The following is a 14,927-nucleotide window of genomic DNA, read 5'->3' on the forward strand; positions in this document are numbered from 1 at the left end:
AATAACTGCGGCTACACTAATTTCTTGCCAAAGTGAGGCACGGATGTTTACAGTGTTTTTGTAAACAATTTATTTCACTGTGCTCCATACCCAAAATTGAAAGGATTAAAATCTGGACTATGTGGCGGCCAAGGAAACAAACTTCTGTTATGTAATGTAATTTGTAATGATGTAATCTCTTTGGAAGTCTTTTTAATATTTGCTGAACTGATTTTAACTAAAAATTGATATATAAAATTGACAAAAATGATTAACAGTAGGACAATAATACTTTTACATTAAAATTTCCAGAAATAAATTATACAGCTAGTTGTTGAAATGTGAATCTCGAAAATAGTCAGTTTCTAAGGCTAATAACAAGGATAATTGTTTTCATAAAAATGAAGTAGATATAAGATTTTTAAATAAAAAAATGTGATAGTGTTACAAGTAAAAAAGTTGTACTCACATTTACATCATAAATATAGCCTGTATGGTGCCGTCTAGAAGATACATCGAAATAGATATCAGATTATGATTTCTCGTATCTCCAAACTTCTGCCCTACATTTTTTCATTCATACATTCAAAAACATTAAAACGATCTCCACAAATAAACTTTGAAATCTCAACTTTGACTTACCATATTTTTTTATTACCAACTTTTATTTAGGCTTGTTAGCTCAAATGGAAATATTTAAATACCAAAAATCTTATGTTTTCATGGACCATTATTTACTGTCTTGTATAGTCCTGTTTACTGATAAATTTTTAAATCTTTTCAAAAGGTCTGCTTAAAATATGTAACACGTATTTCGTTATTTCATAATTTTGTAATTTTCGGTTGTGATTTTGATACAATTCCAGCTTATGATTCGTTAATAGAAAGAAATATTTACTTTGGCATTCCCCAACATAAATTCATTGTAATTGTAAATTTGTTTTTCATACGATAAAATCATTTAAAATAAGGATGCCCCAGAAATAAGTGCTAAAATTTTTACCACACATCAGAAGTATTTCATTTTTATAACAACCTCGTGTAAAAGATTCTGTTCTTGTGAAAATTAAAATATACAGATAGTTTATTTGTGTTTAATTAATAGGTAAAAAATAAGTCGATTCTCTTTGTTATTTGATATAAAAATTAAAAAAAAGTTTTTCCATTGCATTTTTTTATCTAGTTGTAATTATTATATTTTATTTAATACTGAATTATAAGAAATAGTTTATGATATCGTACTTTCCTAATTCTAAAATGTGTATTAATAATTAAATAATTTAGTTTTATTTTGAATTCTCATAGTTTACAGTTTTTATGTTTATATTAATAATCGAAAGTGTAACTTAAATAAAAATTCACTTTATAATATGGCAAACATTTGAGCAAAAAATAAGTACTACTCAGTGGAAGAAAGAAATGGAATGAAATACAATGTTAACCCACCACCACGACAAGACATGACAAACAAACAACAAAAAGAAAGACGGTACTAATTAGGTATTGGAAGCCTAACTTATTTTGATGAGTTTTACTATTCGGTGATAAAATATTGAAATTTATGAAAATTCCATCACCAAGTCACTACATATACCATTAATTATTTAATTTAAATTAACTTGATTTATACTTACCACAAAACTAACAAAGATATTGAAACATACATTAATCTTTATCTTTATCGACAAGACTTACCCTGTTAAAAGATATTTTATAGCTATTCAAAGATTTTAAAGATTTTTAGAGCTATATTTTATCTCAAATCCATTATTTATTATTTCTGATTTTAATCAACTTTCAATTAGAGCAAAGAAAATTTCCTGAACAGTAAAAGATAGTTTTAACTTAAAGTAAGAAATTACTTTTTACTTTCCTTAAACTATTAAAAAAAAATTCAAACTTAATTGGAATTAGTGAAAAGATAGACAAGTTATTGTTGCACCAATTTTGAAAATAAAGTCGTTTAAAATAAAAAGCTATATACGGCTGACTTTCTAATTTAATAAAAATCAGCAATATTTTCCAAAAATCTCCATCTAACCTTTTTATAATATTCATTTTATATTTTATATTTCAAAGTGATGTATGTTTACGTATTTTTGATGTTCTGGCCATGTTGACAACCACTTATAAAAAAGACCAAAATTAAATATGAAAAATAAAGAAATTACATTAAGTAATACGGTTTGAGATGAATATCTAAGAACAGTGAATCTGCAATTCAGAATAAAGTATAATTAAATTTTAAAATGTACCTATTGATTAATAGAATGTAGTTCGAGTTATTGAATTTAGTCACTTTCTCTCTGGATTACTTGATGGTATTAGTTTTTAGGTTTTACTGTATTAATATTCTGTGTAATGATGATGTAAATTTCAAAATTTCATATTCTATTGATGATTAAACATACTATAGATGTGGTGAAGAATAGGGGGAGCACACAGCAAAGAAGCGATTAAACAAACATAATTTAATAAAACCTCTTGGGTTCCTTTATACCAACCAACGCACTGACCTCTCCGCGGCCACAGACTCCATTGTGCGACGCATTAGTGGGTACTGATCTAACACAGCGTTAAAGTGATCAACAGATAATGAAAACAAATTGCAGTAGGTCTCTGCTCTTACTGAAGCTACCCGACGGGCATTCGTTAACAGACAGATCTCTCCAAAGTAGGAACCATCACTCAAGCTCGTTGCCACCTCGCCGTTGGCCATTACTATGTCCACAATTCCTTCTTGGATGAAGTACATTTTGGAACCAATCGTTCCTTCCTTTATTATAATATCACCTACAAATAGTTCATAATTTTTGACACAGTGAATTATGTTAAACTTCAGCTGTTTAAAAACATTGTTACAAGAGCACCTATAGAAACTGTTTGTCTTATTTTTTATATAGTCCTCCTATTATGTAACACACGTGGTGTAGCTTTTGACCAGCAACATTGTTTCAGTTGCCTCATTATCGTCTATAAACTTCCGATATTATAAATGTCCTTTGAAATATCCAAACAGGTCATTTTGAAAATTCCATTAGAAGTAAAATGGGAGCAGATGCTGTTGTGAAACAACATTACTCTTTTTGAATTACTCCCGAGTATTTCAATCATAATGTCAATGTTAATTGTATAGTTACAATTTTGCCCTTTTTGGAAGTGTACCAATATTGAACAGATATATTAATTTTTTTGGCATCATGACAAAATGTGAGATGATCGTTGAAAGAAGGAATCAAAAAATAAATATGACAATTCATCATACAAATCTGGAAACAAACGGTGCAAATAAGTAGGGAGCATCAGCTTCTCGCGCCTGCGAGAATTGTATAATATACAAAGTATGGCCTGGCAAAAATATTAATCATTATTATTTATTGATGTTTAAATACATAATAAAATGCTTACAACACATGTACAAATCGTGTTTTTGTTTCGTGTTTGGTGCTAAAATTTATTAACTTGTATTATAAATATATTTGTTTACATCAACGTTTAAAATTATTATCTATTGCTAATGTCTTTATGTAAAGTAGGTAAAGTAATAAATAAGAATTTTACACTTTGTTGTCAAGTTTTTATTTCATTTAGTATCTACTTTGTTATTTTTTATACTTACAGTTATTGTTTTACGTATTCTGTAATTAAACATATTAAAAGTATGTAAAAGTAATAATATTTAAGATTATGTTTGATTACTATTTAAATAACAAACACGAATATAAAATTACCTAAGCTTATACGATTCGCTTGAAAAATCGCTAGAAAGAAGAATACTACTCACATTCTACCAAGACTAATCTGCTGATCTGCATAAGTATCTAACAAAGCAGAGGGACTAAGTAAAAAAATTAACATACACAATTTTGGGGCTCTTGTAACGTCATTAAACGATTGCTGAATGTTGTGAAATATATTACTAAACAAAATTTATTTCAATGAGACAACTTACCAGGTTGGAAGACTTCATATTTCAACTTAGTAACAACGTCGGATACGAAATTAGAGTCCGCATTGGCAAAGAAGGGTACAGAAGCAACTAAGGATCTACAGTTGTAGTTGATCACATCCTCTCTCAGCTTTTCGGACAATTCCCCAAGGATGCATTCTTCGTCGAAGAACTTGCCCTGGTATCGATGCTCGAAGTACTCCGTTATTCTCTGCCGCATCTCTCGTGGTAATTTTCGATAAGCCATGTACTCCTCTACTTGCTTTACCTATTTGGTGCAGATACGTAATGTGCATAAAATTTTATTCTGGGCCCGGGCTGCAGTTCTAACCAAATATAAATATCTACGCTTTAACGGAATGACACATTTGAGGAATGCAGAAAAGACCAGTGAGATTCTGAATGGTGAATTGTGCAATACCTTAAGAAGATCGAGAAAGTAAGAGAAAGTCAGTAGTAATACATACCTTTAATTATATCTACAAAAAAGGCCAAGTAATATACTTCACATTTACCTATACAAGCCGACACATGCATCTTGAAGATGCCTTGCAAGTTTATTTTTTAATTTTGAACTACATTTGAGTCAGTTTAAGTAATTATGACACACATTAGATAGATGTGATATTAGGCAATAGATGGAAGGTATGTAGAAAAAATGAAAGAAGCTCTAAAGAAGAAAACTCACAATCTTGGCTTCCAGAAATTTCATGCCAATTTCAAGCAACATCAAATTATCACAATGTCAGACAATCTCACACTTTGAATAAACACTTATCATTCCGTTAAAGTTGTATAAAAAATAATCCACATAATATTTACACATGCTATTACAATACTATTACACAGATGATTTATAAATAGGGCAAAAAATTCAAGGGTCTGCTCACAATAAAAGAACAAAAAAAACAGGATGAAAATAATGTAGCATAGCTTTTAAAGAATGTTATTGTTATTTAACTCTATATACACGGTTGCAAAAACATTAACTATGATGTCCACTTTTTTATACACTATTCACGCCAACATAGAAAAAAACTATTTTAAAATAAAATTTTCCACATTACAACAATTAACCTCGATACAATCCCCCAATTTTCTTCTTTTGCTATGAGACCTCTCGCTTCAAATTTTGCTGCCCTGCCACAAATCACCCTGTGTATACAAGATGAACACAAAACCGCAGCCAGTGGAACCGTTTTTACCTTTTCACGGTATTGCCTTCGAGAGGAATCCAAGCTCTGGATCAAATTTGTCGCGTGACCCAAGAACAGAGCGTAGCATGTGGCTCCGGATATCATGGACAGCATTGTCAGCCACATGTCTGTTAATGATTGGGGCGGAAACCTTCCATAACCTATGCAAAGCATGTGGGACATCGCTTTAAATAATGCCCACGAGTATTGTTCCAACCAGAAGGCTTCCTAAAATAAATTACAGGCAGATAATTAGTTAAAAATATGATTCTCATTACTCTGGAATCTGAAAAATGATGGGTAACTTTCATGTGAGCTTTTCAACTGCCTATCTAAAATGGAACAATCCCAAGGAAAAGTTAGTATGTAGTTTTATTGAAACGAAAGTTATTTGTTACATATTTCGTCAGTTCTTAATTAAAAAAAATATATAATATGATAAGAATGGGACACAGCTTAATGGGATATTCATGATACCAAAAGAGCAGTGATGATAAAATTTAAAAAAAACGATTGTCAGTATGCCAGGACCCAGTCATGTTGAAAATTTCAGGGAATTGACATGTTTTTTTAGGTGTCATTTGAAAAAAACATTAATTTTGTGCTTTATAGATAGAGAGTGCTTATTTTTATCATACAAACATCTAAATTAAATTAAACCTTAAATGGGCACAAATACTATCGATCTTAAGAGGCAAATATGATCATTAGCCCAAATTCACCTTAATTCAAAGTTGGTTCAATTATAAGATTCAAAATTTAAGATGAAATATTTAATAAATTATATCTGTAACAGCAAAACCACCAGTTTAAGTCTCTATCAGGAAGTATTTCAGTATTAAAATAACTGATTTTTTTAACCTGATAATAAAATTTTATGTTTGCTTATTCTTAATTGACATTATATTTCAAGTTTTGCTTAACAATTTAATGTTTTCTAAATTATCTGAATTAGCGGCTTTCCATTTATTATTTTTTGTCCAAATTATGGAAATGTAAAAAAATAAAAAGTTTATTAGATCATATTTTGTATCGACAATAGGGTTAACGTCATCTAATCTAAACGATATGAGCCTAAAATAAATAATTTTTTAAATTCCCATACGAAATTTTCAACTTAGTTATGCAATGACGATTTTGAAGATATTGTCAAAATTCGATTTTATTTAATCTCAACACTAGATTGAAAAGGAGCAACATTAAGCTTTAGTATTTTGTACTCGGGAATTTCCCTTAAAGCTATATCCCGCTTCTTAAGAAAAACTTTCCTGTCCAATAAATAAATATAGGAGAAAATGCGGAAATCAGCTTTTTTAATACAGAATGTTTGAAATTTTCGCGGAAAAATTCGGGACCCAAATATTGAGGAAGATAATTTAAAACTACTAGTAAACACTAAAATATTATAAGTGAACATAGGTAGTTATTCGTGTTGCTACCAGCTACCGCTGTTACCTGTAATTCGTTGATTGCAACCCAAGAATTAGCCGGGAATCCCTGAAGCATGGGCACCAAAAACTGCAAACAGCCGGACCAGTGACCAATCAGAAGCATCATACAAATCAAATTGAATATCCTCATGAACACGCTGGCCATATTCAGAAACTGCAACATTATAATTACACATACTCTATCGGAATAAGGCACGGGGTTTTGTTTAAGACTAGTTCAACTTTTTCTTGGATAAAACCGGTAACCTTCTTGCTGATATATAGAGTATATATATTTTTTATAATATCTTACTGTTGTCAAACACATTGCACCCTTTAACATGCATCTTCAAATAAATAAAACGATCAGTTCTTTTTAGAAATAATAATTCAGTGTGTTCTTACAGAAACTTGATCCACCCTGTAACTTTGCAAAGAGTATTTATAAAAAACGTTTTCCTAATTAAAAAATATGGTTGTGTAAAGACTGAAAATACATTTCATACAATAACAAGTAGATATACTTGACCCATATTTCCATTTAAATTTTTTTTATCCCCAGACAAGAAATATGCACGGTTATGGATAGAGTCACAGAATATCCAGGATATTCTGTGATAGAGTGTAGTAGACATACATATACGAGAACAGTCTAAAATAAAACGCCACTCTTTAATTGTAACTCAAACGTATATTTTTTTAAATGTAACACCTTAATACAATCCGTACGAATTTGTTGGAATTAACTGCATTCGATACCCGAGAGGTAGAAAGACATTGGCGGAAAATTTAAAGGCAAGCCCCTGCAGCTGTAAATTGTTACAGTAGTTCCGATAACAGAACTTTATTGGCTTATTCATTTCTGGGAATTCTATCTCGACAAATATTGTATGGAAATCTTCGATTTTTGAATGCAAAATTGCAAAAAGTAATTAAATTGTTGCTTTATACAATGAACTGAGTCATGATTGTTTCTGATATATCCACGATAAAATTGCATAAATTAGATAATAAAACAGATAAACAATTTTTTTACATTTTTATCTTAAAAATGTATCTAAATATTAGTATAAATATGTAAAAAGCAAAAATTGAAAAATATATAAGGTAGTGTTACATTGGATTATAACAAAAAAAAACCTAAAGTTATACAAAAATATCACGTTCCTACACCACTGAATTCCATTAAAAAAACTGAACAAAAAGTTTCACTACGTCATTGAGTTTTACAAAAAGAGTTATTTGATTTTACAGAAAAACAGCTGAAAATGAACACAATGTATCTCTCAAACGAATTAATATATTGAAATGCGGTTTTCTCCATTCACGACATCTTAATAAAAATGTTTTCTATGTTTTCGACATATAAGAGAAACCACCGAAAATATCGAATTTGAACCACCCCGTACAAATTCTGTAAAAAAATATCCTCGGTATAGGAGGACAATAAAATGTTTTATTTTTTTCCTCAAAAACGGTGTACCCTACGAAAAAAATTGAGGTGACCAATTTCATTCAGAATTAATGGTGTTTTTCTAAAAAAATATCAAAACGGGAAAAAGTCAGTGGAGTACCATTTTTTTTTATTTAAAAAGTTCCATTCTCGAACGGACACCACTGGTGCAAGTAAAAATGTTCGTATCACCCCACAAAAATGCACATTTATCCCTTCAAAAGCTTTTTCAAATTTCGAGTCAATATCTTTAAAACTGAAATAATTAATAAAAATAAATAAAAACTTTAAATTTAAACATTCTGTATCTCGGAAACGAAGCTTATTTCGTCCAACGTGTATATGAACTTTTTTTCACAAAATAACTTCGGCGACCCATATAAAATATTTCGCACTTATTTACAAACACCCTGTATATCATTGTAATCAGAAAAAAAGGATCCAAAAAAAAAAACGATAAATACACAGGGTACTCCATTAAGAAAACACAAACTAGTTTTTCAAATATGTTTTTGACATCACAAGAAAATTTTTCAAAATTCCAGTCTCCATTTTTTTATTGATAGAACGCCAAAAAGGACAAGGTAGATAAAATGGTAAGTATTTGAATACTCCTGTATACATACAAAGCCAGAGAAGGATCGTCAAGCTTTCGTTAAAACACACTGTATAATGAAAATAATTACCATCAATAGTTTTGAATGAACTAACAAAAATTTAATCCAGTATTTTTTTTAAGATATAAAATTTGATGATACCAAACTGAAACAGCAGATACCATTTTAAGCGAAAAATCCAATTTGAACATGTATCCGAAAATGGCTATTTAGAAAATGTGTTTTTGCATCTTTATCACTTTATCAGTCTTGTTAATTTTTTACTAAGCATTTTTGGACCTACATTTATGAAGGGAAACTTCCTTTTTCTCTAGAAATATCACACATACCGGGTAGGAAAGTACCGATGGTCTATCTGAAGTTACGTGAGAGCGATAAAGTAAGCCATAGAAATCCATGTGATAGACAAGGATGGGTATAGTGAAGGCGTCTAATAGTCACCGCCCATTTCGCCCTTCCACAAATAAGAAGTGGATCTTATTTGTGGAAGGGCGAAACGGGCGGTGACTATGAGACGCCTTCATTATAGCCATCTTTCTCTAACGCACGGATTTCTATGGCTTACTTTATCGCTCTCACGTAACTTCAGATAGACCATCGGTACTTTCCTACCCTGTAGTATTTAAAATATTTAGTATGGCAAAAAAATAAAGGCTATTTGCACTGTTTTTTTTACCTATTTCAAGTTTCAAAAAACTTTGCTAACAAATTTATTGAAGTATTGATCGTAAGATATAATAAAATGGCGATCTGAAAGAGTCAAATAATGTTAAAATATAACTAACTAGAAAAATAGAAGACTAGGTTACTGGTTTTATACAGGAGTTATCCACTGAACAACTACAAGTACTGCATACGCTGTAAAATAAACAAAACGAACATTAATGTAATAAACAAACGGTGTAGTAACAATAAATAAACTTTAAGAAGCAACCTCGCCTTTTGTCAATTCTAGGGGAGCTGAACCGAAAATGCCTTAAGCCAATCCCAAGCGGTGCCTTCACTTAAAAAAGCGTTCATAAGCGATACCTTTCAGTAAAGTAAGCAAAAAGTGTTAAAATTGTAAAAGTAATTGTGATTCGCTAATAAAATCTATGTACCCAGCACCTTAAATAAAATAATAAGATCAATAACCATAAACTTTCAAACGAACAATATGTGGTTTAGTTCTGAGGCTTATCATTTATTATTTTAACAGTAACACCTATCCGAGCACTGGTAGTGGATTCGCATACAGAAAATCAAGGGGTATTTCAAGCAAAACTATTCCTTGCACTATGCTACGAACTTACCTTTCATCGGTTACTTTAAACATGCTTTGAATTGTAAAAAGAAGGCATGCACTATGCAAAGAATCACCATGATTTACTACCACTTCACCTGAAATGCAATTTAACACAGGTCTAAGACCACCGTAAGAATATTTAATCCACATTTTCGGAAATTACTACAGACAAATGCCATGTTAATTAGAATATCATGACCATATTTTTTAACTATTCTATTCTTCCATAGCCCGAGTCCACACTAGCTGTTAGCTAATTTAGAAATGTTCTAACCAAATTGTTCTCGAACAATGTTTCGGCATGTTAGTTAACATGAAGATTTCACATTAAAATAAATAACCATATGTTACTAATATACCCATGTAAGTCGATAATTTATCCAATTTGAAAATTAATGATGTTAGTATGACGTGGCACTTTTGTTGGTACTTATTATCTGCTACCATAATGCTGCATACTAAGCATATAAATGTAAGCAAAGCAAAAATTAACAGTTCAAAAATTCAAGAAAGAGTATTGTTGGAAGAATATCCTAGAAATGATATTTAGAATTTCTATATTTTCAAAACTATTAAGTGTCAAGTTTTATAAAAGTAAACTAGTAGAAATTTTAAAAAGTTAAATATTTGTTGAATAGTTCTGACAAATCTATAAAAATGTACTGAAGGTCTCATTTCGTGTGGTGCCGCAGTAGTAGTCATTCATCAAAAAGCAAAGAAAATATTGTACGAGTGTTACCCATTTCAAATTGAAACACCCTTGTGAAAAATTATCTATCATCGATTTAATTTAGATCGATCAATTTTTTAAATTAAATTAAACCTGCTTTTTATTTTTTTTTCTGTGTAAAATTTTATAAAAATTGGTTAGCAAATTATTTATATCTCACTACGCCACTGGACTCTGCATTTTCCCAATTTTGTTTGTACCATCATATTTCATGAAAAAATATTAGTTGCGCACTATAAAATTAATATCAAAGGTTTAACTTGGAATCGCACATTAGTAGACATTTTATTTTGTTTATTTAATTTATCCGTTATTCCTATTACTCCGTTTATGAAGAAGAAGAATAGCAATGATAAAACTTAATATTAATTTTACGATGAGGAATTACATATTTTTCTCAGAATTTGGTACAAATTTCATTGAGAGGGTACAAAATGCAGTGGTGTAGTTAGATTTTAAAGACAAAAATCGCTAGCCAATTTTTGTCAAATTTTTCATCTAAAAAAAGAAATAAAGATAAAAGTAGGATAACTGAAAATAAACTCAAATCATATGTGATTTAATAACTTTTTTGAACTCTATCTTAAACAAAAAAAAACGAATTAAATCGGCCCATAAGTACCTTTTTGCTACTAGCTAGCTACGAACTAAAATTTAGCCTCTATAACTGGGCGATGTAGTCTTGGAAAATACAAGTACTTTTCATTTTTTCTCAAACTTTCAAGAATTTTTTATTCTCTTCAGGAATTGATTTGAGGTTAATATTAAAATTTGACCAATTTGGAAGTATTAAAGATATTAATACATCTTCATTGATTTAAACAACAAGTCACAAAACAGATTAAAATTACAATTGTTAAAAATTTCATAATAATAATAAATATATGTATAACACTCGAAAGCTTCAACGGTGATATAACTGTATACATATATGGAGGGTTTAAAATGTTTTTTATTACCAGATTTGAGTAGCAGCCTAAATCTAAATGTTTAAAAGGAAATGTTTTAAAAGAAAATCCCCCACAGACTTCGAACATGTTATAAATTTTATTGGACCAAAGTTGCTCGTCAGGATTCCAGTTTTAGTAATATGTCAACTAAGAAAACTAGTTTTTACTTTAAAGATTGTTAGTTCCAGAAGGTTATTTTTCGAATCTAACATGTGGACCCTGCGTAAAACTGAACTTGTCAGTTTGCAATTTACATAAATATAGACATTTTTTTTCAAAATAATTCATGTTGATGAGCTCCTTATATAACATAATTTATTACACATAAGCAACATTGACAAGTACCTACCTATTGCTATAATTCTAATTAACTAGAAACATTATCATTGTTTAGAGTTGGTATTATTAACAAAAATGTTTCATCTAATTGACGATATTTAATTGTATTATAAGTTTTTATTCTATAAAACCAAATAGCCACTACTTTACTGCTATCTATACTTCCAAATACAAGATGAAGAATATTACTTTCTAACTGGGAATATTCAGTTGAAAGATGAAGATAACAATTAGGAAATAGTATATATGACAATCTAAAATCGAAGATAATAAAATTAAGATCAAACTAGATCACTTTTAAATTAAGAAAAATATTAAAAAATATATTTTAATAGCATTCGTTTCTACAGCATACAGGGTGATTTATTTAGACCCTGGCAATATTTTTTATATACACCGGTATATTTCCGATAAATGATTGCATATCTATGTTAAACGAGTGAGTATGCTAAGGTAAATAAAAAAATTTAGTCCTATAATAACACGTTATCATCTTTAATGTTTTATTGAAATTAAAATTAATTTCCTACTGTAGCAATACAATTCACTAAATTTAATATTTGTATGAAATTAAATAGCTACAGCTGAAATATTAAAATTATTATTTCTCTATTTACCATTAATGTACAGTGCTCTTATTTTTATTGCATCAAAATTACGTTTAATGAATGTTAAAGATAATGAATCAACAACAACATAGTTTAATTTCTGAGAGAAATTAGTAAGAAATTTTATAGTAGTTTAGTAGCAACTATTGTATACAACTTTTTTGCTGGGACAAGTGAATATTTATCTACTACTAGTGAATTTTTCCTGTCCAGACATAGAAAGATGATCTTATTTTTGAATTTTTAAATTTTTAAATAGAAATCTAGAAGGAGATTATTCTAAATAACTTGCCCCTTTCCCTACCTCGTCTTTAATGCGAATCATAACATAATTCGGCGATTAGAAGTTTGTCTCCAATGTACCTAATGAGCAAACATTTTTATTCATACAAACAAAAGGTAGTATCCATGGGCGGCGGGTTGATATAGTGGTCTCTAATATCATAAGTATTTTTTATTTTATTGCATCCATGTTATTTTTGTCGTATTCAAATAAATCACGCCGTATACAGTACGTATATTTGTTTCTGCCAGTTGCTCAGTGCAATATTCATGATAATTTTATATTTAGATTCGGCTTTATTTCCTCGAAACTACATGTTCATTGTTCAATTGATTAGTGGATAGTTAGTCGTTAAATAAATATCACTGATTATAAACACAATTTAAAATGCCTCTATTTTTATCCGACCCTTAAAAAACAAGACCGTTTCTCAAAATTATTGCGTTTGGCACAATAAATGGAACGTAAAACTAGTTTAGTTCACCTGGAATCCTCAATTTGTTTTAATTCCATTTTCAGAACAAAAGCCGCTGAACAAATCAAACGGAATAAAACTATGTTCCACTGGGACATCCTCCTTGTTAGATTGATATTAAAATATTTCGGGTATAATCGTCTCATTTTATGGCTTTTTTTTTGGGAAATATTAAAAACATACTTACTGGTGAAAACGATTTTTATTTGTTAAAAGACGAAAATGTTATCTATAATTCATATGAAAACAGAAATCTTACAAATGATCTTTATAATAATTTAATTTTGACGTAACAGAAGCAAACCTGTTTTGAAAAATATTAGAAGGTAGTAATTTATAACTCGTCTGGGATCGTGAACCTTTAAAAATCTAAGAAGAATGTTAACATTGAAAAAATCTTAGTCAGAACTATGACATGTATTGAAGTCTTAGATTAGGAAAGTCCTAATCTAAGATTGAAGTACACAGCCGAGCTTAGGCAACCAACATTGCCTAAACATCCCTAAATCTTAGTGTCACCAATATTAATGATTCGTTTACAATGAACAGTGACAAACCGTTACGTTTACGCTCGAGATAATGCGATTGCTAATTGGTGTAATACAGTGTTGTATTTTAATGTACTCTTGAGCTTATAATAAGTCGTTTTGATAATACAAATACATGTTAAGTTCCACCAGTTTTTCACTTACAACAAAATTAGGTGCTGGTAAGTGTACTTCAACACAAGTAGATTATTCTTAAATTTCTTGTAATGCTACTGACTTCGCACGTTAATGTCAAACTATTGATACTGATATTCCAGTAACGGAAGAACTAAAACTGAGACTAAAATATAGTACAATAAAACAACGCCTGTTTAAAATAATATTATTGGATCAGTTCCCCTTTTATTCTTTAAAGAAAACGTATTTTACATCTAAAGTGAATTATGTAAAACTACTATTGCCTAAAATTAATAGGTATTCAGTATTAATATTAATATTCAAAAACTGGTGTGTACCACAAAGAGATAAAAGGTAATTATGAAAGCGAGTTTATAACCAACGGATTAATATTATACGTAGAAGTAAATAAACTTAATATTGCACATGTGCATCGGCTTTTAGATATTAGGTCGGCATTTGCTGTCCATATGAATCATTTTTTGCGAGTTATATACGTAAAATTGCAATAAATAAGTCCAATTGCTATGAATTTTGTATGTTGCCGATGTAAGTAAAATTAATTGACATTCAGTTTCTGGCAGTGACTCCCCTTTACTTCAAGGGAGTCTCATTGTGTGTAGTAAATCATACCGACCTTCTGAAGTACTACTAAAAATAAAGAAGTGTGTCATGTATCACTGGAGAAAAAAAAAGTGTAAGTGTAGCAAGGTGTATATCATGCATAAAAAGCCAAATGGCGTATCCTATATGTGAATACTTTAAAATTTGGTCTTGTGAATGAAGAAGTATTGCTTCAGTGGCCAAAAATGAATGGAAAATATATCTCATTGCTGCACTTCCTGTTAGGCTCTATATTTTCGATGTGTTACAGTTTTTGGAAGAAATTACGCTTGCTATTGTTCCGATTTTAACTTATATCAAAGTACCACTATTTGATGAAAAGAACACTTTAATAAGTTTGGAAA

The 14,927-nt window shown here is 29.8% G+C and overlaps 1 protein-coding gene across 4 annotated transcripts in view; it reads right to left on the reverse strand.

Annotated features, from left to right (window-relative positions):
- LOC108904848 (potassium/sodium hyperpolarization-activated cyclic nucleotide-gated channel 2) overlaps positions 1-14,927 on the reverse strand; it is a 63,707-nt gene that overhangs the window by 5,952 nt on the left and 42,828 nt on the right. For 2 of the 4 annotated variants that reach the window (XM_018707546.1, XM_018707548.1), the window contains exons 4-7: positions 6,580-6,729; positions 5,134-5,352; positions 3,932-4,196; positions 2,484-2,772 (exon numbers count right to left, since the gene is read on the reverse strand). In XM_018707546.1, the coding sequence (XP_018563062.1) occupies positions 2,484-2,772; positions 3,932-4,196; positions 5,134-5,352; positions 6,580-6,729 (923 nt within the window). The remainder of the gene's footprint in view (positions 1-2,483; positions 2,773-3,931; positions 4,197-5,133; positions 5,353-6,579; positions 6,730-14,927) is intronic. The other 2 variants (XM_018707549.1, XM_018707547.1) reach the window with 1 other exon arrangement.

This window comes from Anoplophora glabripennis, unplaced genomic scaffold, assembly GCF_000390285.2.
Source record: "Anoplophora glabripennis isolate ALB-LARVAE unplaced genomic scaffold, Agla_2.0 scaffold104, whole genome shotgun sequence".
Lineage (NCBI taxonomy): Eukaryota > Metazoa > Arthropoda > Insecta > Coleoptera > Cerambycidae > Anoplophora > Anoplophora glabripennis.